This window comes from Choloepus didactylus, chromosome 5 (assembly GCF_015220235.1).
Source record: "Choloepus didactylus isolate mChoDid1 chromosome 5, mChoDid1.pri, whole genome shotgun sequence".
In the NCBI taxonomy this organism is placed as follows: Eukaryota; Metazoa; Chordata; class Mammalia; order Pilosa; family Megalonychidae; genus Choloepus; species Choloepus didactylus.
This window is the reverse complement of record NC_051311.1, coordinates 92,601,791-92,628,393: the sequence shown is the minus strand read 5'-3', so window position 1 is coordinate 92,628,393 and position 26,603 is coordinate 92,601,791. Positions and strand designations below refer to the sequence as shown.

The 26,603-nt window shown below is 36.6% G+C and overlaps 2 protein-coding genes across 4 annotated transcripts in view; one reads left to right on the top strand and one right to left on the bottom strand.

The window, feature by feature from the left end:
• CCDC146 (coiled-coil domain containing 146) overlaps positions 1 to 26,603 on the bottom strand; it is a 170,109-nt gene that overhangs the window by 105,744 nt on the left and 37,762 nt on the right. The window lies entirely within an intron of this gene.
• Positions 1,323 to 7,608, top strand: FGL2 (fibrinogen like 2). The gene is given in 3 exon segments (XM_037836491.1): positions 1,323 to 1,732; positions 1,735 to 1,998; positions 4,237 to 7,608. Coding segments are annotated over 3 exon segments (1,320 nt in total). The 5' UTR covers positions 1,323 to 1,383; the 3' UTR covers positions 4,944 to 7,608.

Genomic DNA, 26,603 nt, shown 5'->3' with positions numbered 1-26,603 from the left:
TGAAAACATGAGAGAAGACTTCAGGCATTGGTGAGGTTTGGTCTTCAGGCAGAATTAGATGAGCAGAGCACATGTAGGAGGAATGGTGTAAACACAATTGTGGAAGTAAAGTGAACCTGATACATTTAGTGAACGTGAATGGGGTCATCTGGCTAGAATGAAGCAGTTGTACAGAAAAGTCACAGGAAACCGGGTTAAAGAAATAAACATGAGATGGATTACAAAGTATCATAAGTAATACAATAAAGAATTTGGGTTTTCATCTCTGTCCATCATTTTGAAGTTACTTTTTAAGCATTAAAATCCTTTAAAAAATCTTACACGAAACACCAATATGCAAAACAAATTATAAAGGGGGTGTTTTCTTTTCCCTCTAATTGAAGCTATGCCCCCTTGCTGACCTCAGCCTCTGAGGAGAAAAAATTCGAAAATTGCCGTTGAATTTGACTAGTTTTGGACAGGTAGTGATAACCAAGAGGTATAGAGACGGGATTTGAGGAGCCCACTTGGAGGTCTGACTGTCAGAGCTGCTGGTGGGAAAGGAAGACAAAGACAGCTGTGAAAAGAATCATAACAGAGGCAGTAATAGTCCAAAGATTCACATTTGGGCAGCTTGGAAGATGACAGGAGAATTACAAAATGGTGAAGGGCAAAGACGGTTGTCTGCTGGTTTTGATGAAAGGCAATGCATCTTTTAAATATGTTTTAGTTATTTACACATTTCCACTTCATTATGCTATGGTCAAAGGAATAAAAAGCAGCACTTTTTTCTCTAAACGTTTGCTTCCCTTTCTCAAATAAATGAATTAAAAGTTCATTGTAAGTAGAAAAGGTGCAATGTTACACTCAGAAACTTTGAAAAAATGAGAAAGTTTCACCCAAAAATCCAACATGAAGAAAATACAGGATCCCCAATACCCCATTCTAAGAAGGAAAAAAGGACTGTTTCCATTTTAGTAACATTTCTATTCTTCAGACAAACTGGATAACTAGCACATTGTTATCTTTAAAAACTTTCCTCTACTGAAGTTAAGAATAATTGAGTAATTTATTTCAAGCATAAGTATAACAAATTCTTCTCGGAATGCAAGGCTTTTCCTGTGCTTTGTAAAATAAAACATAGAAGGGGCCTTTGTTGAATATGTGCATCTGACCAACTAGAGTAATTCTGATGCATATTATTTTGATTGGGAACAATTAACAGTTTTTGGCAAACTGCATTTGATGAGGACCATCTCCTCTTCCTTTGCGTTTCTGAAAACTTGTGATGCAAGTGCTCCCGCCCTTTCCTGGGAACACAGAAAGCCTGACTCAGGCAGCTGCTGCTACTAAAGCAGCTTCAGCCCTGCACACTTCCCTGCTGGGGTGAGCTCCATTGCAAAGATGAAGCTAGCTAACTTGTGCTGGCTGAGCTCCGCTGTCCTGGCTGCTCACAGTTTTTTGGTTGTGGCAAACAATGAAACAGAAGAAATCAAAGATGAAATAGTGAAGGACACCTGCCCGGTGAGACTGGAAAGCACGGGGAGATGCGAGGAGGGTGGGGAATGCCCCTACCAGGTAACCCTGCCCCCCCTGACTCTTCAGCTCCCAAAGGAGTTCAGCAAGATTGAGGAAGTGTTCAAAGAAGTCCAGAACCTCAAGGAAATTGTAAATAACCTGAAGAAATCTTGCCAAGACTGCAAACTGCAAGCTGATGACAACAGAGTCCTGGGCAGAAATGGACTGCTGGTACCAGCACAGGGGACCCAGAAGAGGCTGGTGACAACAGAGTGAGAGAATTAGAGGGAGAGGTTAACAAGCTGTCCTCTGATCTAAAGAATGCCAAAGAGGAGATCAACGGACTTCACGGTCGCCTGGAGAAGCTGAATCTTGTAAATATGAACAACATAGAAAATTATGTTGACAGCAAAGTGGCAAATCTAACATTTGTTGTCAATAGTTTGGATGGCAAATGTTCATCGAAGTGCCCCAGCCAAGAACAAATACAATCACGTCCAGGTATGTATGATAATGTTTTCTTACTACTTGTTTGTGAATGTTATGTATGTTCATGAATGTTATTCAGTATCTATAAACATTAGCCCAAGCAAATAAGCTAAAAAAGTGATGGATTAAATAAATAACGCTTTTTATTCATCACGGTAGTACTGAAAATAAATACCTTTGTAAATGTGACCACAGAATTGATATATGACCTAATTACAAAAATCACAATTAGATTTTACTCTACCCATTAGAAAGCACTTTCAATTTCAAGATCTGTACAGGATCCACCCTTACTTGTTGATGCTAGACCAACACACAAGCAGAAGCAGAGGTAGAATTTCTTAATGTTTTAGTGCATTTAACTCATTTGTTTCTTCACTGAAGTGTTTGAAAACAACAGAGATTAGGCAATGTCAGCAAAGTGTTTTCATTTATTGGAAATCAGTTTGAGGACTGTCTTATGGTTGGCTGACTGCCACTTCTCATACAACAACAAGAGGTCTTTGAAAGATTTTAGCAAGTAATCTGCAGTTCATAATCCTAAATATCCAGTGGAAAAGGGAGGTTTTACAGATGCAATGAAAGCAGCTATGTGGCTTCATCTGTATGCAAAACTTTTGCTTTGAGATCTAGTGGCACAAATGCATTTTAAGGCTGGAATACATGCTTATTTCTTTATCTCTTTTACCTTGAATCAGAATTCAAGCATATAAAAATAGAACCCACACACACCATCTAAATTACTTGAATTAACTTAAAAAAAAATATTTGCTAGAGACTGCAAATCTAACCACCTTCTCTGCCCATCAACTGCTGCAGTGGGATTTGTTCCCTGAATCCCCTTGGCTTTCCGCTTGAGTTCCTGGACCCTCTGCTGCTGACAGTCTTGTTACACTTTGGACGCCATATCTGGATTAGGACTTCCACTTACTAGAGTGCAAGGGTGAGGAGTCCTGTGCCTGGAGACTAAGATCACATTCATGTGGAACAAGTACGCAGGCATGCTTTGTCCCCAGAGAATCTGCCAAAGTGGGTTGGGGTCCCAAGGACCACTGTTGTTAGTAACCCTAGCAGCCTGTATCTGAATATGTACCTGCAAATTGGGAATAATGTATTCTGCACATTGCTAGGAGGGCGGCTCACATCTTAGGTTACATACCTGGTTGCACATTAGACTTGACGCTGAATGGCAATTTTAATGCTATAAGCAAGATTCTACCATCTGCTTTTCTATTGAAAGAAAGATTTTTGGAAATATCTGAACAGTATTAGTTCTAAATACACACGAATAGATTTTTGTGCCTGAGAGGAGCTTATATTAAACTCATCTAATTTTTATAAAAATTATCTAGGAGTAAATATCTGTCTTTAATTCCTACAGAACCTATTATCGTGATTATCCTAAGCATAATCACCTGTCATTTGTTTCTAGAAATCAAACGTGAAACACTGGTTAAGTACATTCCTGGAAAATAAATTCAGAATAAGAATATTGGTATATTACTGAAAAAAAAAATATTTCTTTTTAACTCGTGCTTCTTTATTATGTTGTCAAGCAAGTAAAATAAATATGAATTTATAATCAATACTGTACAACAGAATTTAAAAATGCATCATTTGGAACATATCCTGTAAAACAGTGGAGAAGGGAAGCCTGTGCTTCCTCTGTATGTGTGGAATGCAATTCTAGGAGAATCAGAATTATGTGCCTTTCAGGACCGAGGAATGCAGTGGTTACAAGAACAAGCTTTTGTAATCACACAGATATGAGTCCTTGTTCTGGCTCTGCCACTTACTGTTTATGTGAACATGGGCAAGCCACTGCAAATTGGGAATAATACCTACATCACAAGTTTGATGTGCAGATTCTGTGTGAAAATGTTATCAAGTCTTTGACACAGTGCCTGGAACATACAGGTAGCACTCACTAAATGATACTATTACTTTTATCTTATTCTTATTGTTGTTTCTTGTTTATGTCAATTTTTACCAACCAAGAGTACTAGAGAGCCTTGTTCTGCTTTACCACACCAGGTCTCAAAGAGTACAGTTCTTAGGTTCTTATAACAACTATTTCTTAGCCCTTAACAAGTGTTTGCTAAACAGGTTTCAAGTAAGTTTAGCAGAGCAAAGCTTCACTATTGTCACTGATTGATTGAAATATCAAACTGTTTTTGTATATATAAAGAATTCTTCAGGTGCATAGTTTTAATCAACAAATCCAATGCCATCCTTTCTTCTTCCTTTCAGTTCAACATCTAATATATAAAGATTGCTCTGACTACCACGCAATAGGCAAAAGAAGCAGCGAGACCTACAGAGTTACACCTGATCCCAAAAATAGTAGCTTCGAAGTTTACTGTGACATGGAGACTATGGGGGGAGGCTGGACAGTGCTGCAGGCACGTCTCGATGGAAGCACCAACTTCAACAAAACATGGCAAGACTACAAAGTAGGCTTTGGAAACCTCAGAAGAGAATTTTGGCTGGGGAACGATAAGATCCATCTTCTGACCAAGAGTAAGGAAATGATTCTGAGAATAGATCTTGAAGACTTTAATGGTATCAAACTATATGCCCTGTATGATCACTTTTATGTAGCTAATGAGTTTCTCAAATACCGTTTACATGTTGGCAACTACAATGGCACTGCTGGAGATGCCTTACATTTCAGTAAACATTACAACCATGACCTGAAGTTTTTCACCACCCCAGACAGAGACAATGATCGCTATCCCTCTGGGAACTGCGGGCTCTACTACAGTTCAGGCTGGTGGTTTGATGCATGTCTTTCTGCAAACTTAAATGGCAAATACTATCACCAGAAATACAGAGGTGTCCGTAATGGAATTTTCTGGGGCACCTGGCCTGGAATGAGTGAGGCTCATCCTGGTGGCTATAAGTCCTCCTTCAAAGAGGCCAAAATGATGATTAGACCCAAGCACTTTAAGCCATAAATCACTATGCTCATTCCTCCAGGTGTTCGTTACTTTAGAGGGCAATTACTTCTTTCAGTACTTTGTAATACGCCATATTTCATGCACCCTTTCCATAGTTCAAAACTGTATCTCTAAGTAGTGGGTTCTGATGCTACACAGCATTTGAAATAAAGCTGAAAATATACATTTTTTAAAGGAGTTATTTGTTGCTGTTACGCTATTATTCAAATGAACACTTGCAAGTAACTGGGAATATTGAGAATTACACATTAGATTTGTAATTCTATTAACTGAAAAGTTTTCTATTACTTGTATTACTTGCTAAAACTAAAAATAATTGTTTATTCAGCAGGCTAGATTTCACACAAGCAATGCATATTTTTTGCCATGACTTAAGCACATCTGAAGGTATATCAACCTTTTCAAGCTGTAAACAGTGATTTTGCTATCTATTTATCTCTAAATACCCTAGTCCCTATTCTGAGATGAATTTATTCAATTTAAGGCATTTCCTTTGATCAGGAAGCCCCTACAGCATTTTAGTTCCCAGGCAAAGGGAAATAACATATATAATTAAACATGTTCATGTAATATTCATGAAATACAAAATATTTGTTGCTTAAAATATTTTTAAATGTGATAACATAATGTTATAAAGCATTCAGAAAATAATGTAATCATAAAGACCATACCTTAAAAGTAATTCATTTACAGTTTATAATTTTTTAGATGTTTATGGTGAAAACTACTTTAACATAAAGATTATCTTCCTCTGCTCTGTATGCACAATCACTTTTGATTTAAGATGGCTCACTACTGTGCTAAACTACTGATCAGCTTTTTTTTAGGGGGGAGAGGGGATTGGGGGTGCCTGAGGGTGGTGAAAGAAGCATTTGTTTGTAGGCTATAATCCTCTGAAGGCCAGTTTTATATCATAAGCAATAATATAATATCATTAAGTGATTCACTTCATTGATAGAAAGCTAGGTTTTCTAGAACATACAGATAAATTTATTTATTAAAAACATGAAATTGAAATACATAGAATAATAGTTCAAATTTTATATATTTCAACCCTAGCTGGTGTACTGCTTGTTTTACTATCAAAAGATACAAATGTAGGTGTTGGTTTTTAAACAAACAAAAATATCTGTAATTTTTATAATTCATTAATTAATTTTAGAATGCAAATATAATATTGAAAATTTTATTAAAATGTATTTAACTTCATTTTAAAAGGGATTATTTCAGAAAGAGCAGTATTTGGCTGTAAAAGAGCTCTAGAGTAAAATTTAAAATAATACACTGTACTGCATGTGAGTCATAGAAATACATTCAATCTTTAAGTTCTACTGTCTGCTTCTAAGACACTAGTCAAGTTTTCAAAACACAACACAAAACTGCATCTTTACCCATTATTTGAAAATGATTAAGGGGGCTAGCTGCTTCAGGTATGTTAATTTTTCAAATATTAAGCCCTTATAGAAAGTTTTAATCAAAAAGAAGCAAGATTTTCTTTTGAATTTATGTAAAACAGGAAGTTTTAGGTAAACATGAAAACTAAGCTAATATGAATACCATTAAAATGTTAAAGCAAGAGAAATGCAAATAGAATTAAGTGATGACCAAAATGTAAAATGAAATATCACTGTATTTCAAAGGCTGAATATCTGCTTAATAGGATTCCAAATGTAAATGTTGTAACTGAATTAATCCTATTTTTCTCTTGTGATTTTGTTTTTCAGAAAGACTAAAGGTTTTGATATACAATGTATTTATTTCACATAACAGTATTTGCATTTACTACATGTAATTAAAATATATATAAGCTATAGAAGTACTCTTCTGTAATCAAAATGGAGTTATCACAAAACACAATTCTAAACAAAAATATCTGTTTATATAGAGTACCCACTGATTTAATGGGAAATAGGTATCATTTTGGGAGAACTGGGGAAATAATGTGTTAATCAATGTAAATAATGAAAAACTTGTCTTTGTATCTTTCTGCCTGAATTCAAAGGATCAAAATTTTATTTTCCATTATACTTTTATGGCATTTTTCTATCAAAGAGTACTGTAATATAACAATTCATCTTTAGATTTATTCCATGTCATTCATTATAAAGTATATTCTAGATTTGCAGGATCTTTAACATGTTGATGGTAATAGATTATATCTGAATCTTTTGCCTTAAAATGGCTATCCACTAATATGTACTAATGTTCATAAATGTTGATTATTTACAAATGTATAATTTAGGGTCTTGTTTTAGTTCCATTTGATGACTAGTATTTTATTTATCTTAAGATTGTATTTTTGAGTTTTACCATTCTTTGAAAATATTGCCTAAAATTGGATCCATAGAAATTCCAGTTGGGACTGATTTACTCATACTTGGTAAAAAATCAAATCTTTCTAACTGCTAAGTAGTAAAGCTCTAAATGAATTAACAGCACATTGGTACAACAAATAAAGAGTTTACATATACAAAGCATAAAAAACATCCTAGTAACTAAATTCACTGGTTCTTATTTTTGGATAGCTACTGAAGATAAGGCTTTAAAGACAGAATTGATGAGTAATGCCATAACGATAAGCTCTTGTTTAAAATTCTTATATTTCTTTATGTTCCGTGTCTTTTAAAACTCTGTAAAATAAAAGATTTAACCTTCACATCTATTTGTTTCTTCAACTTGGAAATATTAAAGGTTAGTTTTAAAAATAATATTTATATATTTACCTAAATTTAGACAATATCCTTGACTCTTTGAAGACTTTAAACAGAATTATTTTATCAACAGGAAGACAAAGGCAAACAGAGGAAAACCATTATCTTATTTCCCTCTGTAATACTTTTGACACATTTGAAATACAAAAGTTTCAGTTTCTTTTTGGGGCATTCAGCTCCATTCCTCTTTTCCACCATTAATACTGCTGCTCTGGGTAAGCCCGCATCACCTCCTCGGGACAATGCAAACGTTTCCGAATAGTGGCCTCTGTCTCCAGTTTCAACTGATTCTAAACCATCTTCCGTATCACTGTCAGAAGGATTATTCAAAAATCCAATCCTGATCATGTTATTTTCCGGTTTAAAATCTTTCAGTAACTCCTCGTTTCCTGTAAGATAAAATCTGGCAAATAAGTTCCTCTATGAACTGACTTCCGCCTGCCCTTTTGGAGATCTTTCTGCCACTACTCATACTCCCACCATACAGAATGCCTTGTGTTTCTCAAACAAACCATGTTTCTTGTGTTTTCATTACTTTGTATCTGCTCTTCCCTTGGTCTAGAATGCCAACCTCAACCCCCATCAGGTTTTGTTTTATCACCCATAATTAACTGATGGGACTCAGGAGCCAGACTTCCTAGGTTTAAATTCCGGCTCCATCATTTACAGCATTATTAAGAGGATTATTAAATGAGATAATATATGGAAAGCACTTAGAACATACATGTCGTCGTCGTCGTCGTCGTCATCATCATCATCATCCTAAATAGCTATTGGTTTTGGGCAGTCTTCCCTGATGACATCAGAAGGAGTTTGGCACTTATCCTCTTTGATCCTATGCCATCCTATAAAGTCCTTACCATACATCACATTATTCAGTAATTGTCTGGGTTCTATCCTGAAATCAATCTCTGGATAGGATGCAAAGGAAATTTTAGATAAGAGTGTTGTTACTCAAAGTGGTTCATGAGTGGTAGTCTAAAGAAGCCAAAGTTTTAATTTGGAAAGAAGTGAGTGTTGTCAGATCTGAGGATTTGGGAGATTGTGATTATAGGTGAGAAGTGATTGAAGTCGGGAGAATGTGGCAAGGCAGGATCAGATATACTGTGGGATTGAGTACACAAAAGGGGAAACTTTTTAAATGGGGTTCTGGAACATGCCTTGGGTACATACCACATAAAAGGATACGGCTATGCCAAGCTGGACAGTGACTGTTCCACTAAATTTAGTTCCTTAAGAGAAAGAATCATTTTTCATATTTCTTATACTAGATTGTAATTTTAAAATTAATTTCAATCATACAAAATTCACAACGCCTTCAAATAAAAAAAATTTACAGAATTAGACTACAGAACGCTTAGCAATCTACTTCCAATTCCAATCTCCTCCCCTTCCCCAAAGGTAACAAGCCAAATTGGCTGAAATCTAATTTTATTCTGTCCGTTGCCAAATTACAACCTCAACTGAATTATAGCCTTTCCAGGTTTCTAGTACTTTCATTTGAATGGAGACCTAAAGAAGTGAGAGAGTAAGTCATGCTGCTATCTGGGGGAAGAGTATTCCAGGCAAAGGAAACATCAGGTGCTAAGGTCCAGAGTTTGGAGAGTGCTTGACATGTCTGAGGATCAGCAAGAAGGCCAGTATGGAAGAAGCAGAGGCTGGGGTGGAGGAAGTGTAGGAGATGATATCAAAGAGGATGGACAAGGGGAGAAGGTGAGGGTGCCATATCATTTCAAATCATTAAGGTATTAGTTTGCTATAAAACTTCACTTAAAAGCAGAAACTGGTTTTACTCTTTCTCTTTAGTTTAGAGACATCAATGATCTTAAAACTTGTTTCTTTCACTAAAATTTTCCAAAAATTATCCAAATTAGAGGTAACCTAAAATTTGAATTTCTAATAGGTTTCCAAATGCTAACCCCAGAATGGCTATAATGAATCTGGCTGTCCATTTTCACTCAGTGTTATGTCCAGTTCAGGTGGGAAGTTAATGTAGCCCTATGCATATAGGTATGTTTCCCATGTGTAAACACACTTATGACATATGTAGTATGTGTACACACTTGGTGATATGTTATTTCTAACACATATTTTATAATACATAAGGGAAACTGCCTATTGAAATCAGATATACAGGTGTTACATAGGTAGTAAAAACAGTACAACTAAAATGAACGAGCTAACAGCCAGCTTATTTAAATTACATATAACAATATATATTATTATATAAAATAAATTGCTGCCTGCAACAAATTCTATATAATTAGTGCTTCTGTTATCCCTTGAACTATTCTTTCTTCCCTGCCCCTCTTTCTCCTCCACAACTCCATAGCATGGCTCCTTCTTTACCTGTCCAGGCTTTGCTCTTTCTATTCCTTGACAACTTCTCTGTAAGGTCAGCCACCTACTGCTCTTATGCCTACATTCAATTCTGCCTCTGCACCTTTGCTTATGATAGTCAGAGGGGCAAATCAATGATCTAGCTAATTTGTGGCCAGCATTTTACTGGACGTAGCACAGTCTTTCAAAAAGAAATGTATTATTTTTTTTAGCCACTTTAGAAGGAAATCTACAATGAATCTCTGAGAATATATACTCTACTTCTGAAAGAAAAAAACCTCACCAAATTTAAAATAAACATATCATCCTTTTTGTCTTTGCATTTATACTTATTATTTTAATCTAATAAATGTTTACCATTTACCTACAATGTGCATGGGACAGTGCTTTATACTTATCAAAGTATTTTAAATTAAGCCTTTTTCAAAATAACTTTCTAAGCTTTCAAAGTCTGAGTTTAATGTCTAGTACTCAAGATTTTCTCTGAGTAACTAACGAGAATGTTAATGTTTAAAATGAATTGCTTCTCTATTACTGTAGGCCTTGTACAAATGTTCAGTTTATTTTGGATCACGTAGGATCTGAAAAACTTGTTTAGTTTCTGTCTCTGGAAATCGGCTTGCTCATCTTCTACAAGAGGTAAACAATATGGATGTAGGTTGTGAAATTTTATCAAAGAAGGGCCCACAATATTATTTGCTTATTTTTATTCCCCATTTGGTAATGGTAACATCATAATTTTTTTCCAGTTAATCTAAGTAAACTGTTTTAATTTGTGTTTAGCAACTCACTAAATATTGGAATAGTTTGTTTCTACATGCTAATAATAATAAGCAGCTGACACCTGTTGAGTGCCAAACATGTGTGGGACACTTTCTAGGAGCATTTCCAATGTAATCTGCTGTGACGAAAGCTGCAATAAGGAAGCACTGCATTACACTCACTAAAAGCCTTCCGTGCATAATAAAACAAATACAAACCTGTGGAAATCTACAAACTGTTAATTATTTGTGGACCTGCAGCTATTTTCAGCTTCCCTGGCATTCTTGGTGTATTTTTCATGACATGGGCTAATTTTCCATGGGTAAAATACACACAGAGTAAACCTCAGTATCACCCCTGCTCTGACTTTCTGCGTGAATCTATAAAGTAGAAAATGATTACAATTAAATCTCAGTTTAAGGTGAAACATCTCTTTTTGTGTCTTGTCGAAACAATTACATAATATTTTGTTGACAGGAGATATTTCAAACATTAATTATTTTCAAGCATATTAAAGTCCCTACTTAACCTAGTGCTTAAAATTATTTTCTTCCTGCAGCTGTCAGAATTTATAACAACTCTGACAGAAAAGGAAAACAGTTTCTATGCTCTCTAAACACTATTTTATTCCCTTGGTTACATGGCAGAATTTACCAGTGAACACATTCTGCTTAAATACAAAGCACTTTGAAAGTTATTTGCAAACTGAATGATTTCTCTTGTAAATGATGAAGCTCTTATTCTCATTTGTTAAATAAAATTATTCTTTTAAAATGTGAATATCTTTTATAAATGATTGGTGTCGGTGATTACTTTTTTATTTCTATACTATATTTAGTAAAATTGTTGTTTTTACCTGATCAAGCCAACTATTAAGAATCTAGAGAGGCCCTTATGTCATGGGTTAACTATGGAAGGTAAACAGAATAGAATGATACTTTCTTGATGAATGCAGGACTGGTATTTAACAAGATAAACTGCTACAGTAGAGGCTTTCAAACTGTGTCCCCAGGGACCCTAAAGTTCTGCAGATATATTTTTAGGAATGCCAAAAGAGAAGAGGTTGGGGAAGAAGCCAGGAGAAAGCCTGATGCATGAAACACTGTTCACCCAGAACAGTTCTGCTTTTATTTTATATCTTGGGGCCACATCTTCAATACCATTTAAAGAAAAGTTTTTTTTCTAAAACAAATTTGAAAATCATTTCTTCTCCCATGCATAGCCCTTTGGAGACTCATGCAGCAAAATAAAACTGGAATAAATGCACAATGGTTCTGAGTTGCTGTGATGTTTCTAACGTACACATGTAAATTGCTGAGACCTTAGGGTGACTTGCACTCAGAAATTCAGAAGAAATTTCTCCTTTTTAAGTTTGCCTTTAAAAATAGTGCTTCAGTAGCATGATTATTTCAGTGGAAGACTTTACTAATCACCTGCACATTCACTCCCTTGGAAATCTTGGCTTTGCTACATGCAAGATAGGGAGCTAAAATAAGAGTTTGCAAGGAATATTAAGATGAATACCATACAACTTTGTGCTCCTGGAGTTCTTAAAACAGATTAATTTAGCAAACAGGGAAGAAAATATTGATACAAGGTAGGTACAAGCACTACCTGGGGAGGTTACAGAGGCAAAAATGACTACATTTTGTCAGGAAATAGAGCACTTCAAGAAGGTGGAATCTGAGCCATACTGGACGAAAAGACAGGCAGAATTCTGAAGCCCAGAAATGGGGAGGACAGCCGTCAGAAGCTGAGCAAATGCATGAGTGGGTGGGGGTGGTGGAATCAGAAGCTGGTTAGAAAAACAGCATTCATCTAATTTGGCTGCAGCATGGGGTATATGGAAGAGGACAGCAAAAAAGGGAAGAAAAGTGGATCAGACTGTAAAGGGATTTGAATGCAAAGTTAAGGAGGTGGCAACTTAATCCTTATGATAATTCAAGGAAAAAAAAAATATCTAAGTATCCACACTCTCCTTCTGCCACGTATTGATTGCTCAGTTCTGTGGCTGGGCCTCTATGTTGACAAGAGGGACTGGGTGGGAAGGAAAACTGGAAGGAGCCCAGAAGACTGCTTAAGAAAATAATGAAGTGGCCAAAGACATCAAGGAAAAGATGGTTAGAGATATAGAGGAGAAAAACACTGCCTGAGGTGGGAAATGTTTCTGGAGGCATTTTTAAAGAGGGACAAGAGGGGTATGGGGAGGACCCTGCAGTGAAAAGGAATTTTAGGAAGTTTTCCTGTGTATATATGCTGTGGAGCTCCCTCCTCCATTTCTTGAAGGAAACTTCAATATAGTCATATTGTTTCCCACGGCTTTCTGGAGGCAGATCTGTGTTTCCTTCCGGCTGTGCTGAGATGTGTAGAGAGTTTGGGGTTTCCTTCAGAAGGTTTGGGGTGGTGGGTCTGGTGGTAAGGGTGGGTGTGAAGGAAAGCACAGGGGTCTTCACGTCTGTGCCCACCAAATCTACTTGCTTGAATTTGTTTTTTTATATTGTGCTTCAACGTAATATTTTCTCTGGGAAAAAACCAGAGTGAATGCCACTGTGGTAAGCAGTGAGGAACCCCTGAAGGATCATGAGCCAAGGAACGTATAATTAGAGTAAACTGAGGCTCAGAGCATATAATGACTTGCTGAAGGTGGTACAAGGCTAGAGCCAGAACTAAGACCCATTTTTACTGAACACAGCCCCCCCCCCATCAGAGACCGTTTTTCCAAACCATTAAGATTTAAGATATTTTGAGCCTGTCCATTCTTAGTTGTAGGCTTCACAAGCAGCAAATTCTTATCTTCTTAATCTGGGTTTATGTCAAGTAATTCTTGTGCCTCTTATTTGATACTTTTGATATCACCCAAGTGTATCTCTTTGCCTCCACCTGGGATGTATGGCTGGAGATATACGTAAGGAACTTATTCCTCAGAAGTAATATAATTCGCATTAGGTTCTAAGCTTACTGCTGGTATCTCTTTTCTGTTGCCCCTTACACCAACATATATGCCAGATGAACAAAGATTAAAACATGAGCATTCAAACTATGGATGTATTAGAAGAAAACATGAGAAAAACTGTTTTAACGATCTCAGAGTAAGAAAGGTCTTGCACAGAATTTCTACATGGGAAAAACCACCATAAACAAACTAAAAAAAAAAAAATGTTGAGAGATTTTTGCAATGCATATTACACACAAAGGCTTACTTTCTAAATATATGAAGATTTCCTATGAATCTATAAGAAAAAAACAATGAAACAGAAAAAAAGGATGTGAGCAGGATGCACAAAAAGGGAAGTACAAGTGGGTCTTGAATATATGAAAAGAAGCCCTACTCCAATCATTGTATGATACATTTAAATGAAGACTATAATGAGATGACATTTTCCCCCTATTGACAAAGGTCAAAAAGTTAGCATACAGTGTTGGTATAAGTAAAGAGATATTCTCATTTATTATTGGTAGGAATATAAATTGTTACAACCTCTATGGAGAGCACTGTTTTGGTTTCCTAGGCTGCTCAAGCAAATACCATGAAATAGCTCAGGTTAAACAAAGGGAATTTATTGGCTCATGGTTTGAGGCTGGCATCAAACCATGAGCATCATAAAGGCATCATCAAGATAATTCTTTCTGAAGATCAGCATTCTGGGGCAGGCTTCAGGCAATCCTTGGCTCCTCTGTCACATGGAAAGGCCCCTGGTGGTGTCTCCTGGTCTCTCCCTGCTACTCCGGGTTCCCTTGACATAGCTTCTGGCTTCCTGTGGCTTTCCTCTTACTTATAAAGGGATTCACTTATAAGAGAGTTTCATTCTCTTATAAAGGACTCCAGTAATAGGATTAAGACGCATCCTGAATGAAGTCGGCCACACCTTAACTGAAGTAACCTTATCAAACGGTCCTACTTACAATGGGTTTACATTCACAGGAATGGGTTAAATTTAAGAACGTGTTTTTCTGGGATAAACCATCACAAGCACTTTAGCAATAAAAACAAAATCTTAAAATGCACAAACCCACTGACCCAGCAATTCCACTTCTAGAACTTCGCCCCTTTAATACAATCATTCCTGTGTGAAATGATAGATGTACAAGGTTATTCACTCTAGCACTGTCCGCAGTAACAGAAAACCAGAAAAAATCTAAATGTCTTATAACAGGGAATTGGTTAAACAAAGTATATAGATGTATAAGGGTATTTACTGTAGCACTGTCTGTAATAACAGAAAACTGGAAACAATCTAAATGTCATAATAGTGAATTTGTTAAACACAGTCTGCTACATACATACTTTGAACTACTATGCAAAAATGAAAAAGAAAATAAAAGTTTTATATTTATGTGATAAAAGCAACTATGTTTATTATGCTACCATGTGATTGTTTGAGCTTAGAAGTTTTCTGCAAGGATGTATGAGACTGTTAATAATGGTTGCCTCTTGGGAGTGGGACTAAGGGTTGGGCAATGGGTGAGAGGCAGACTACTTTTCTGTATACCATTCTGCTGTATACTATTCTATACCTTTTTGAATTTTGTGCTATATACATATTTTAAGCATTAAAAATATAGATTTTAAAAAACAAGACTAGCCTCTTTGCTGAAAACACTTTATTACCTGGCTCCTTGACACTCTGTTCCTTAATTTCCTAGTCCGGCTTGATCATTCAGACCCTGATCTTGCTTGCCTAATGTAAACATGAGTGATTCCCTTGCTTTAGCTAGCTTTCCTGGTGTTTACTCCTGCTATCTCATTTAACTGATACAACCTGTAAGTTCAATTACTAAACAACAAAATCCCCAATCCTACTCCCTTCTGTTTCATTTCCCAAAGAAATTACCAGACAACAGTACTCTCTCCCCATCCACCTAAATATTTTTAAATGCAATTTTATTGATATATATTCACACACCATACAGTCATCCAAAGTATACAATCAATTGTTCACAGTATCATCATATAGTTGCGCATTCATCACAATCAATTTTTTGAAGATTTTCATTACTCCAAAAATAAAAATGAAAATAAAAATAAAAGTAAAAAAGAACACCCAAAACATCTCATACCTCCCCCCCCATTATTCATTTATTATTTGTCCCCCTTTTTTCTACTTATCTGTCCATACACTGGATTAAGGGAGTGTGAGCCACAAGGTTCTCACAATCACACATTCACACCGTACAAGCTATATAGTTATATGATCATCTTCAAGAATCAAGGTTACTGGATTGCAGTTCAACAGTTTCAGGTATTTCCTTCTAGCTATTCTAATAGACTAAAAATTAAAAAGGTGTATCTATATAATACATAAGAGTAACCTGCAGAATGACCTCTTAACTCCATTTGAAATCTCTTAGCCTCTGAAACTCCATTTGGTTTAATTTCTCTTCCCCCTTTTAGTGAGGAAGGCTTTTTCAATTCCATGACGTCAGGGCCAGGCTCATCCCCAGAGTCATGTCCCACATTGCCAGGGAGATTTACACCCCTGGGAGTCATATCCCACATAGGGGGAGGGCAGTAAGTTTACCTGCTGAATGGGCTTAGACAGAGCCAGGACACATCTGAGAAACAAAAAAGGTTCTCTGGGGGTGACTCTTACACACCGTTCACTCCCTTGCAGTAACAAGCCTCCTAAGTGCAAGCCCCAAGATTGAGGGCCTGGACTACTAAAATGGTAGTTACCAATGCCTGTGAGAATATCAGGAATTCCCCAGGTAGGGAAGTTTAATATTTCTACATTTTCCCCCAAGTGCTCAAGAGGCCTTTGCAAATACTTTTTATTCTCTGCCCAAGTTACTCTGGGATGTATCAGGGTTTCATGCTAACCTGTACAAACCAACCAGATCTTACCCCCTACCCAAGGTTCCATGTAATTATGGTATTTGAATAAACTAATCATACAAGTTAAATTATATAGCATGCCACAGAAAATATAGATTTTTCACCAAAGAAACATTTTTTTCCTTTGGTCTTACACAGAAGTTGAGGTTTTAAAACATAGTCAATGTCATCCTTTTCCCTTTAGTCTGTTTTACCTTAGTTCTAATCAAGTCCATTTCATTCACATCACTAGTTGAAGTCTGATATCTTTTTCAGCTTCTTTAACATTTACTGTATGGGGTAATGCTGACATTCATAGATGCTGAACTCTGGCTCTGAGTCTCAGGTATCACACAGGTACCCAAAGTTCCAGAGACCAACCAGGTTATACACAAACAGCTCAGCATCTTAGAATTTAGAGAAAACCATTACAAATCATGAATAGATGTGACTGCTATAAGAGCCCACAATACAGGAACCTTTATCATAAGCCTTCCCCTGATAACCTGTGCTTTCAGATTCAATTCTCAATGTTTGTACATTATAGTTAGTTCATAGTAGTGAGGTGTTATAATGTTTGTCTTTTCTATTCTGGCTTATTTCACTCAACATACTGTCTTCAAGGACCATTCACCTAGTTGCATACCTCACAACTTCATTTCTTCTTGCTGCTGCTCAGCATTCCATTGTCTGTATACACCACAGTTACCATTCCGTTTATCCGTAGATGTACCCTTATGCCACCTCCATCCATTGCGAACTGTGAATACTGCTGCCATAAACACCAGTGTGCAATGTCCACTCATGTCCCTGCTCTCACTTCTTCCAAGTATATACCCAATAATGGGGTTGCAGAACCATATGGCAACCCGAGAGTTAGCTTCCTGTGGAACCACCACACTGCCCTTCAGCTGGGCTGCACCATTCTACTTCCCTACAAACATCCCTCTGTCCACATTTTCTCCAGCACTTGTATCCTCTATTTATTTTGTAAACAGTTTTATTCACATACCATACAATCCATCCTAAGTCAACAATGATTCCCTGTGTAATCAAATAAATATGCTTTTACCACCACAATCTCTATGAGGAAATTTCCATTTTTCTGCAAAGAAAGAGGAAAAGGAGGGAAAAAAGAATAAAAGAAGAAAAATAAAAATAAAATTAAATGCAATTGAAAGGTCAGACAACACCACCACCAAGAATTCCATATTACTCCCTTATATCCCCCTCTTATAGACATTTAGCTCTGGTACATTGCCTTTGTTACAATTAATGGAAGCATCTTACAATGTTACCATTACTTATAGACTCTAGTTTGTATTAATTGTATTTTTCCCCATACCATTTAATTTTCAACACCTTGCAATGTTGACATTCATTTATTCTCCATCTTTTAAAAACATTCTTATATTTGTAGATTTAATCAGCATCATTGGAAGCTTCTGTACTCCTTCAGCATCAAATGACTGATCTCTAACCTCTTTGTATCTCCTGATAACCTGTGTTCTCAACTCTAAAATTTCGCTTATCAACATTGTTTCATATTAGTGAGACCATAAAATATCCGTCTTTCTGTTTCCGGCTAATTTCATTTTAGTAATATCTGCTAACATTTTGCCTTTTGGATTTTATATACCATATCTTATTTCATTTTTATTCTTTTCCCTGTGTGTCTCTTTTTACCCTTACTGATAGTTTTCATTTCTACACTATTCTCCAAACCTCTCTCTCCTGTCTTTTCCTATCTGCCTGTAGTGCTCCCTTTAGTATTTCTTGTAGAGCAGGTATCTTGTTCACAAACTCTCTGAGTGTCTGTTTGTCAGAGAATATTTTAAACTCTCCCTTATTTTTGAAGGACATTTTTGCCAGATACAGAATTCTTGGTTGACAGTTTTTCTCTTTCAGTATCTTAAACATATCATAACACTTCCCCCTCCACGGTTTCTACTGAGAAATCTGCACACAGTCTTATTGAACTTCCTTTGTATGCCATGGATCGCTTTTCCCTTGCTGCTTTCAGAATTCTTTGTCTTTGACATTTGATAATCTGATTATTAAGTGTTTTGGAATTGGTCTATTTGGATCTATTCTGTTTGGGGTATGCTGCACTTCTTGGATCTGTAATTTTATGTCTTTCATAAGATATGGGACATTTTCAGTGATTATTTCCTCCATTATTCTTTCTGCCCTTTTTCTCTTCTCTTCTTCTTCTGGGACACCCTTGACACATATATTCACATGCTTCATGTTATCCAATTTCCTGAGACCCTTCTCATATTTTTCCATTCTTTTTCCTATCTGTTCTCTTGTGTGCAGGAGTTCACATGTCTTGTTCTCTAGTTCATGAATCCTTTCTTCTGCCGCTTCAAATCTGCTGTGTATGTCTCCATCGTGTTTTTCATCTCTTCTATTGTACCTTTCATTTCCATAAGTTTTGCCAATTTTTTTTCAAACTTTCAAGTTCTTCCTTATGTTTGCTTAATGTCTTCTTTATAGCTTTCATCTCTTTTGCCATATCTTCCCTCAACTCACTGAATTGAGTTTTGAATTGATTTAACATGCTTGTTTGAAGATCTTTAATTAGTTGTTTCAACTCCTGTATCTCATTTGAAGTGTAAGTTTGTTCCTTTGACTGGGCTATATCTTTGTTTTTCCTAGGTTGATTCGTAATTTTTTGTTGTCTAGGCATCTAGTTTCCTTGATTACCCCAATTAGATTTTCCCAGACCAGACTGGCCCAGGTCTCAGGAGGAGGTTGTAATCAGTATCAGTTTTCCCTGAGGGTGAGTCCTAGAAGATTGTCAGTTTTCTGTGGGGCCTCTAGATTCTGTGCTTTTACTATCCTGTCCAGCAGGTGGTGCTTGCCTGCCCACAGCTCCCCACTAGTGTAAAGAGGTGTGGTGCCTTTAATTCACAGTGAATCCTGTCCTTCTCAGGGGCTGAGGGGGTCAGAAGCCAAGCTTAAGCTGTTTCTGTGGGGTTTTTTTCCCCTAAGGCCCTGGGGTCTAAGTTCTCTGAGGGAGGGCAACCACATGAGTTAGGCAATCCCCTCTTTTCTTAGGGGAGATAAGCCCTTTAGGGAATTATCTCCTACACTTGAGTTTTTCTTTTGACTCTTTGATTATCTTAATGCCACCCTTAATGCCACCCTTAATGCCACAACTAAAAATGCCTGAGGCTTTCTCAAATGCACTACTTAGACTGAGAGGGAAAAAAAACAAAAAAGAAAGAAGTCCCCTTTTCAGAGCCAGTCACTAGGCAAGAACCAGAGTTGGTACTGGGTTCTATATGCCCCTTTCCTTGGGACACAGCCCTTTTCCAGTATTCTGAGCTCAGCTGACTCCAAAAGCCTCTTTTTGATTTACTGATGTATTTTTTTTTCCCCATCAGCCCTGCCTTCTCTCTGCCAGGAGAAACCTTCAGGTTCCTTTCCTGCTTGCTCTGGGTTTATCTGTTCTCATAGCTTGTATTCAGTAGTCCAAACTTGTTAATTAAAACTGCAATTGGTGCTTGGTTGAGCTACATTCCCTTGCTCCCAGCACAGACTGCTTCTTTTTTCCACAGGGGAGTGTTCCGACTTGCCTCTTGTGCTGGTGGGGGAGGGGTGCCAGCTCCGCAGTTTTGGAGGCTTTACTGACAGTTCTATGCTGTGGTCTCAGCCATTCCACACATTCCAGACTGATGTACAATGCTGTCTGGTCACAGAAGTCCCCCTCACATTTGTACCAGATTATTTACTAGTTGTTCCTGGCTATTTGCTAGTTGTTCTAGGCAACTAACTAAATTCCACACTTTCCTATGCCACCATCTTGCCCACCTAAATATTTTTTAATTGAAAAAGACATTATTTTAATCCTTAACCCTTCATCTTTTGGGACTAATATACTCAAATAGTTGTTGGATTAATAAAGGTATTATGTTTTGCAAAATGCACATTTCTCTAATGAGAGTCAAAGGCTTTCAAAAGTCAACTTACTTTCTCTCTCAAGAACTTACTTTCTCAAAGGAGAAAATACCATTAAGGATTCCTCCTAATCCTTAGTTTAAAAAAGAACATCTGTTTACAGTGACTATTAAAAATATCAGCATATGAATTTACATCATTTTAAATGTTTAATCAATTTGCTACAACAGCAGCTAAAGAATCAATGAAAATTAAAAAGGTAATGTAAATTTTATCAAATATGTAATTAAAAATAAACACACATGCATCACACACACATACACTCCCACATAACAGACACCTTAGGTCTTTATTATGTCATCAAAGGAATATAAAAAGAAAAAGAGGAAGAGAGGGAAAACCAACCACAGACAGAAGAGACAGAAGAGCTGCGAGGGCAGGAGTGCTGTCCCCTTTCCTCTGGTCCCTAACCCTAGGTCTGGCATATGGTAGATGCTGAGTAAAGGGTCATGGAATGAGTAAAGGTAGAAAACCTCGCAGACAGGAGGCAGAGGAACCACAAATTCTTCTCTGTTCCCAACTTTCAAAACCCTTTGGACTCCCACTTGCCACTAATCACAACAGGTTCAGTTAGCAGAGTATTTCTCTCCATGCCCCAAACCCCGCAGCAGAACTAATGTTCATGCTTATCTTTCTAAAGGTGCAAAGAGTAAGGATGCCCTAACATGGGACTACTTTTCTCTGACTCTGATCTCTTCTGCAGCATGTACAACTTTACTGAGTGAAGTTGGCAGTGTGATCCTACTTTGTAAAGTGGAATATGGCCTGTATTATTCAAATCCTGATACAAATCTTTAATCTTTGTAAACAGATTATGAGCCATGTCAATATACCAAATGCTTAAGTGCATTCCAGGGATGTTCCAAGGTCTTCTCCTATAGAGGAAAGATTTTACTTTATTTTAGACTCTCCCTAGCCTTGGCATATATATGTGTATGTATATATATATACATGTATACATGTATATATAAAAGTTCTGCCCACCTTGTCATAGTTAAAAAATATTTATGGAAAAAATGGAACTTATCTGTATTGTTTAATAAACTATCAGTCTGTTTAAATTTTCTTGACAACCAAATAAAATCTTGAAAAGTTATTCCTGCAGGGCTGCTTGAGTGTTTGAAGGAAAAAATGAAAACATGCCAACAATAGCATAATTTGTTGAAATATTTAAAAAAGAAATTTCACGTTTTAATGCATATCCTCTAAGTACAGCAATTAGTGAAGTATGAGAGCTAAAAGGATTGGGAAATAATGAGAAATACATAAATAACATACAGCTAAATATTTATCTTTACTTTTTGTTTTAATATATAGTTTGCTTAAAAAGTCAATTTATGTAATCCTAAAATAGTAGTGTTTAAGTTTTGGCTTGAAGAATGTCAAATGAAATGTGTGCTAAGGTAGGAGAGAGGAGACGGGGTTTCATTTCTGGCTCTGCATTTACCCAGCTGTGTAACGCAGGGCAATTCTCAATCTTTCAGACTTTTTAAGGTGTAAATAATGGCATCTTATAATTCCTATCCTTTACGGGATCATTATGAAAGTTAAATTACATAAAGGAAATTACTTGAACTGTAAGCTCCTTAACAGGGTGGATCTTGTCTTTTCATCTACATAACCAAATATTTATGTATTCACTAATTCACATATGAAAGAAATAGAAAATGTTTTAATTCCTTGAAAAATGTGCTAAATTTCATTAGCATATTTCATTAGCATAGTTCTCAAGGAACTCATCAGTAACTCTACAGAAAGTCCAGTTTAGAAAATGAAGTGTTAGTAGCATCAAAAAAGCACCAACATTTTTAGTAATTAACTTAAACATTAAATTAAAAATTTCCAAAATTTATTTATTATCTGGTTCTAGTCTTAAAAGAACCAAAGGTATAAGAAATAAGAAAGTATATTTTGCATATTGAATATCCCAATAAAATAGCTAATTTGAAAAATATCAAATTAGGTAAAAGATAGCAACATATTTTTATAAATACAAAGCCATAGACTCTACCATTGAACATAGATAAGGAGCAAGTTGCATTGCTTTCAGAAAGCAATCTGAATGCTATCATGAACCTACTCTCTACTTCTCCAGCCCAGGAGCTTCTCCGGTAAGCTCTAGATCCACATTCTGGACATTCCCCTCAGACCTGCTCTGTATTTCTGTCATGTAGAGTATCATCATCCAGTCAATGTCCTAAGTAAGAATTCCAAGCATCATTTTAGACTCTTCCTTCTTCCTTACCCCACCTCCACCCACTCAGACACTAAATCTAGAATTCTATACTTCCTTAATATCTCTCTTTAGTTTAGTCTCTCATTGCATCTGCATTCTAATTGGTGATATGGGGGAAATGGAGACGAGATAAATTCAGGGACACTTGAGAGAGAGAACCAACTGACAGACTACAAGAGCATGTGTTTTAATTTCCTAGGCTGCTCAAGCAAATGCCATGAAATGGGTAGGGTTGAACAATGGGAATTTATTCTCTCACAGTTTGAGGTTGGGAAAAAGTCCAAATTAAGGTGTTATCAAGGCAATGCCTTCTTCCTGAAAACCATGGCAAGTTCATCACTTTAAATTTCTGCCTTCCATTCAACATCAGAACTCGATTTTGTCAAGTTCTCTGCCACTTTAAAACAAGACTCACCTTTCCTCCAGTTTCCAATAACACATTCATAATTTCCTTCTAAGGCCTCAACAGAAGTACTGTTAGCGTCCATATTTCTACCAAAAGTCTTTTCAAAGCAATTTAGGCCTTTTATATCAAGCACCTCACAATTCTTCCAGCCTCTACCCATTACTCAAAAGCTGTTTCCATATTTTTGGTATTTGCAATAGCAGCATCCCACTCTTGTGGTAGCAAAATCTGTTATAGTTTCCTAGGCTGCTCAAGCAAATACCGTGAAATAGGTTGGGTTAAACAATGGGAATTTATTTGTTCATGGTTTGAGGTTGGGAAAAAGTCCAAATTAAGGTGTCATCAAGGTGATACTTTTTTCCTGAAAACTATGGCATTCTGAGGCTGGCTCCCAGTGATTCTTGATCCTTAGCTTGTCACATGGCAAAGCACACAGTAGTGTCTCCTGGTCTCTCCATTTTCTTTTGGGTTCTCTCGAATTTCAGTTTTTGGCTGCTCCCTGTCTGTCTGAATTTCACTCTGCTTATAAAGGACTCTTGTAACAGGATTAAAAGCCATCCTGATAGAGGTGGGCCACACCTTAACTGAAATAGCCACATCAAAAGGTCCTACTTACAATGGTTCATGGCCACAGAAATGGGAGGATTAAATTTAAGAACCTGTTTTTCTGGGGTACATACAGCTTCAAACAACCACAGCATGTTTAGTTTAAAGTACCTCGGGATCATCCAGGTGAAGATATTCTAGGTACATATATGTTAGGGTGTGTGCAACACTTAGAGATGAAAAGGTGTGATCGTAGTGGATACCATGGATATGGATGAAATGTCTTTTCTCATGTTCTACTATCTTCAGATAGCCTTCTCCAGATCACCACAGCTCACAGTTATTGTTCCTTCCTTTCAATTCAAGTAACACTCTTGCATCTTCTAGGTTTACAACTGTATGTTGACTTTTGCTGATAACTTACATTTCAAGCCTCTTGTTTCCCAAACTAAGCTTCTATGTTGTAAAAGGATCTTTATATAGATAGCCAGATACAGCAAGGGTGAGTGACATCAAAGATATATGAAAGAAAAGTTTATTAGTACTCACAGGTCCTAGAACAGAGAGGAGCAGCATGCCTTTCAGGTTCACATGGGGAAACAAGTCAGGAGTGTAAGCTCAACCAAGCAGGTGGGGAGCAAAGGGTTATAGTGAGCTGGGGACCATAGCCTTACAGTGATATTTAAGTGGAGCCATAGCAGTTGGCCAAGCAAGAATGGGGATTGGGGAGTTTGTATTTGACTTTCATGGGACATGAACCCACGTAGGATGTGGGTAGAAGAGGGAGAAGCTGTTTATCTTGTCAGGGATGGTCACTAAGGGACATAATGACAGGATCTAAGATGCTGAGGCCTTTGATAATGCAAAGGCCCTTCATGTTACTAATGACAGGGTTGGAGATGCTGAGGCAGCATGACAGTATGAAATGCCCCTATTTTATTTTAATTCACTACAGCTTCTAAAGGATAGAAACCTTTCCTATGTTTTATATCTATGCATTCCCATGGTGTCTAGTACAATGCAGCACACAGGAGGTGCTCAAAACCAAGGAGGAATTAAAGGGACAGGCAAATTTGATTTCAATAGCTTTAATAATGATGATGATAAACATCTCTGAGCACAATGCCTGGCCCATAGTGAGTGCTGTATAAATATCTGCTAAATGGATTAACACTTAATATCTTCCATTATCCTTCAAAAACTTCATATCTCAGCTTGACCAAATGTGATATTAACTAAAACTTGAATACACATATTGTTATTTAACACACATTTTGTAAGAAGTGAAAAGGTCACAAATCCACAAACCTAGTCAACGTTCATCTACTCACTCACAATTACATTTATAGACCCACACTCTTCTTTAACAGAATTTTTGTGTTGTATTCCAATTCACACTCTTGCTTACTTTGTATTCCCACTCAGTGTTCTCTCTCCCCCCTGTATCTCCCTAATACTTTTGTGCTTCCTTTCTTCTACCCCTTGGCTAAACAAGGTGAAAGACCTAAAAACTATTGGCACAGTTATCTTTAGGAAATGAAGAGAAGAGAGGAGTCAGCTGGCTCTTAGTTAAAAGCAAAGAGCCAAAAAGCTTAAGCAAGATAATCGCATGGTTTGATCTTGACTCTCAGCATTAAAACAAGAATGGTTCTATAGCTTCTAAGACTTGGAAAGGTTCAATAGCTGATACACTGACACTTGAAAACTGAGGTTACATTTATAATTCAGTGTTTATTTTACATAACTCTCACAGAAAGATGGAAGTAGGAATCATAACTTGGGGCATATCATGATAGCTATAACTTATATTAACCCTAGATGTGCAAGAGCATGAAGCTTTGAATAAAGAGTTACACAAGCTATTGAATGAATGAATTTTAAGAAAATTACATGAGGAACTTGGAAAACAAAATAGGTTTATACTAAATATTTATTGTACGTCTCTGTGCCAGGTCCTGAGCCAGGTGCTACAGAAGACAGGAATAAGAAAATACACAACCCTTGTCAAGGTATTAGAGAGTTATTGATGGCACATGGGAGTGTAGTGTATGTTGGTACAACCTGTTTAGCAAATATTGAGAGTGTCTACTAAAGCTGATTATAAGCTTACCCTATGACACTGTAATTCTACTCCTAGGTATGCACCTGTTTTAGTTTCCTAGCATACTCAAAGCAGATACCATGAAATAGGTTGGCTTAAACAATTTACTAGCTTACAGTTCAAGGCTAAAAAAGTGTCCAAATCAAGGCATTATCAAGGCAATGTTTTTTTTTCCAAAGACTGTGGCGTTCTGGGCCTCACTGCTAGCGATCCTTGGCTCCTCTACCACATGGTAGAGGTTTCTTTTCCAGGTTTTGTTGCTTTCAGCTTTTTGCTTCTGTGGTTTCTTTTTTCCCTCTCTCTGTATTCATTACATTTATAAAGGACTTTAGTAATAGTATTAAGAGCCATTCTGAATGAGGTGGTCACACTTTAACTTAAGTAGCCTCATTAAATTACAGTACCATAGGTATACACTGATAGGCATGGATTAATTTTAAGAACATATTTTTTTCTGGGGTACATATAGCTCCAAACCTCCACAATTCCTAAGATAAATGAATATATAAATATAAGACATGCACAAAAATTATCATAGAACTTTACTCATAATAGTCCAAAATAACAAGCAACCTAAATAGCTAAACAAAATAAAATGGTTGTATGCATACAATGGAACACTATGGAACAATAAAAAAGAATTGAACTATTGCTACACACAATAATATGAATGAATCTCATAGATATAATGATGAGCAAAAGAAGCCAGACACAAAGAAAAACATATGATATTAATCCATTTTGATGATGTTCAGGAACAGACAAAACTAATCTATG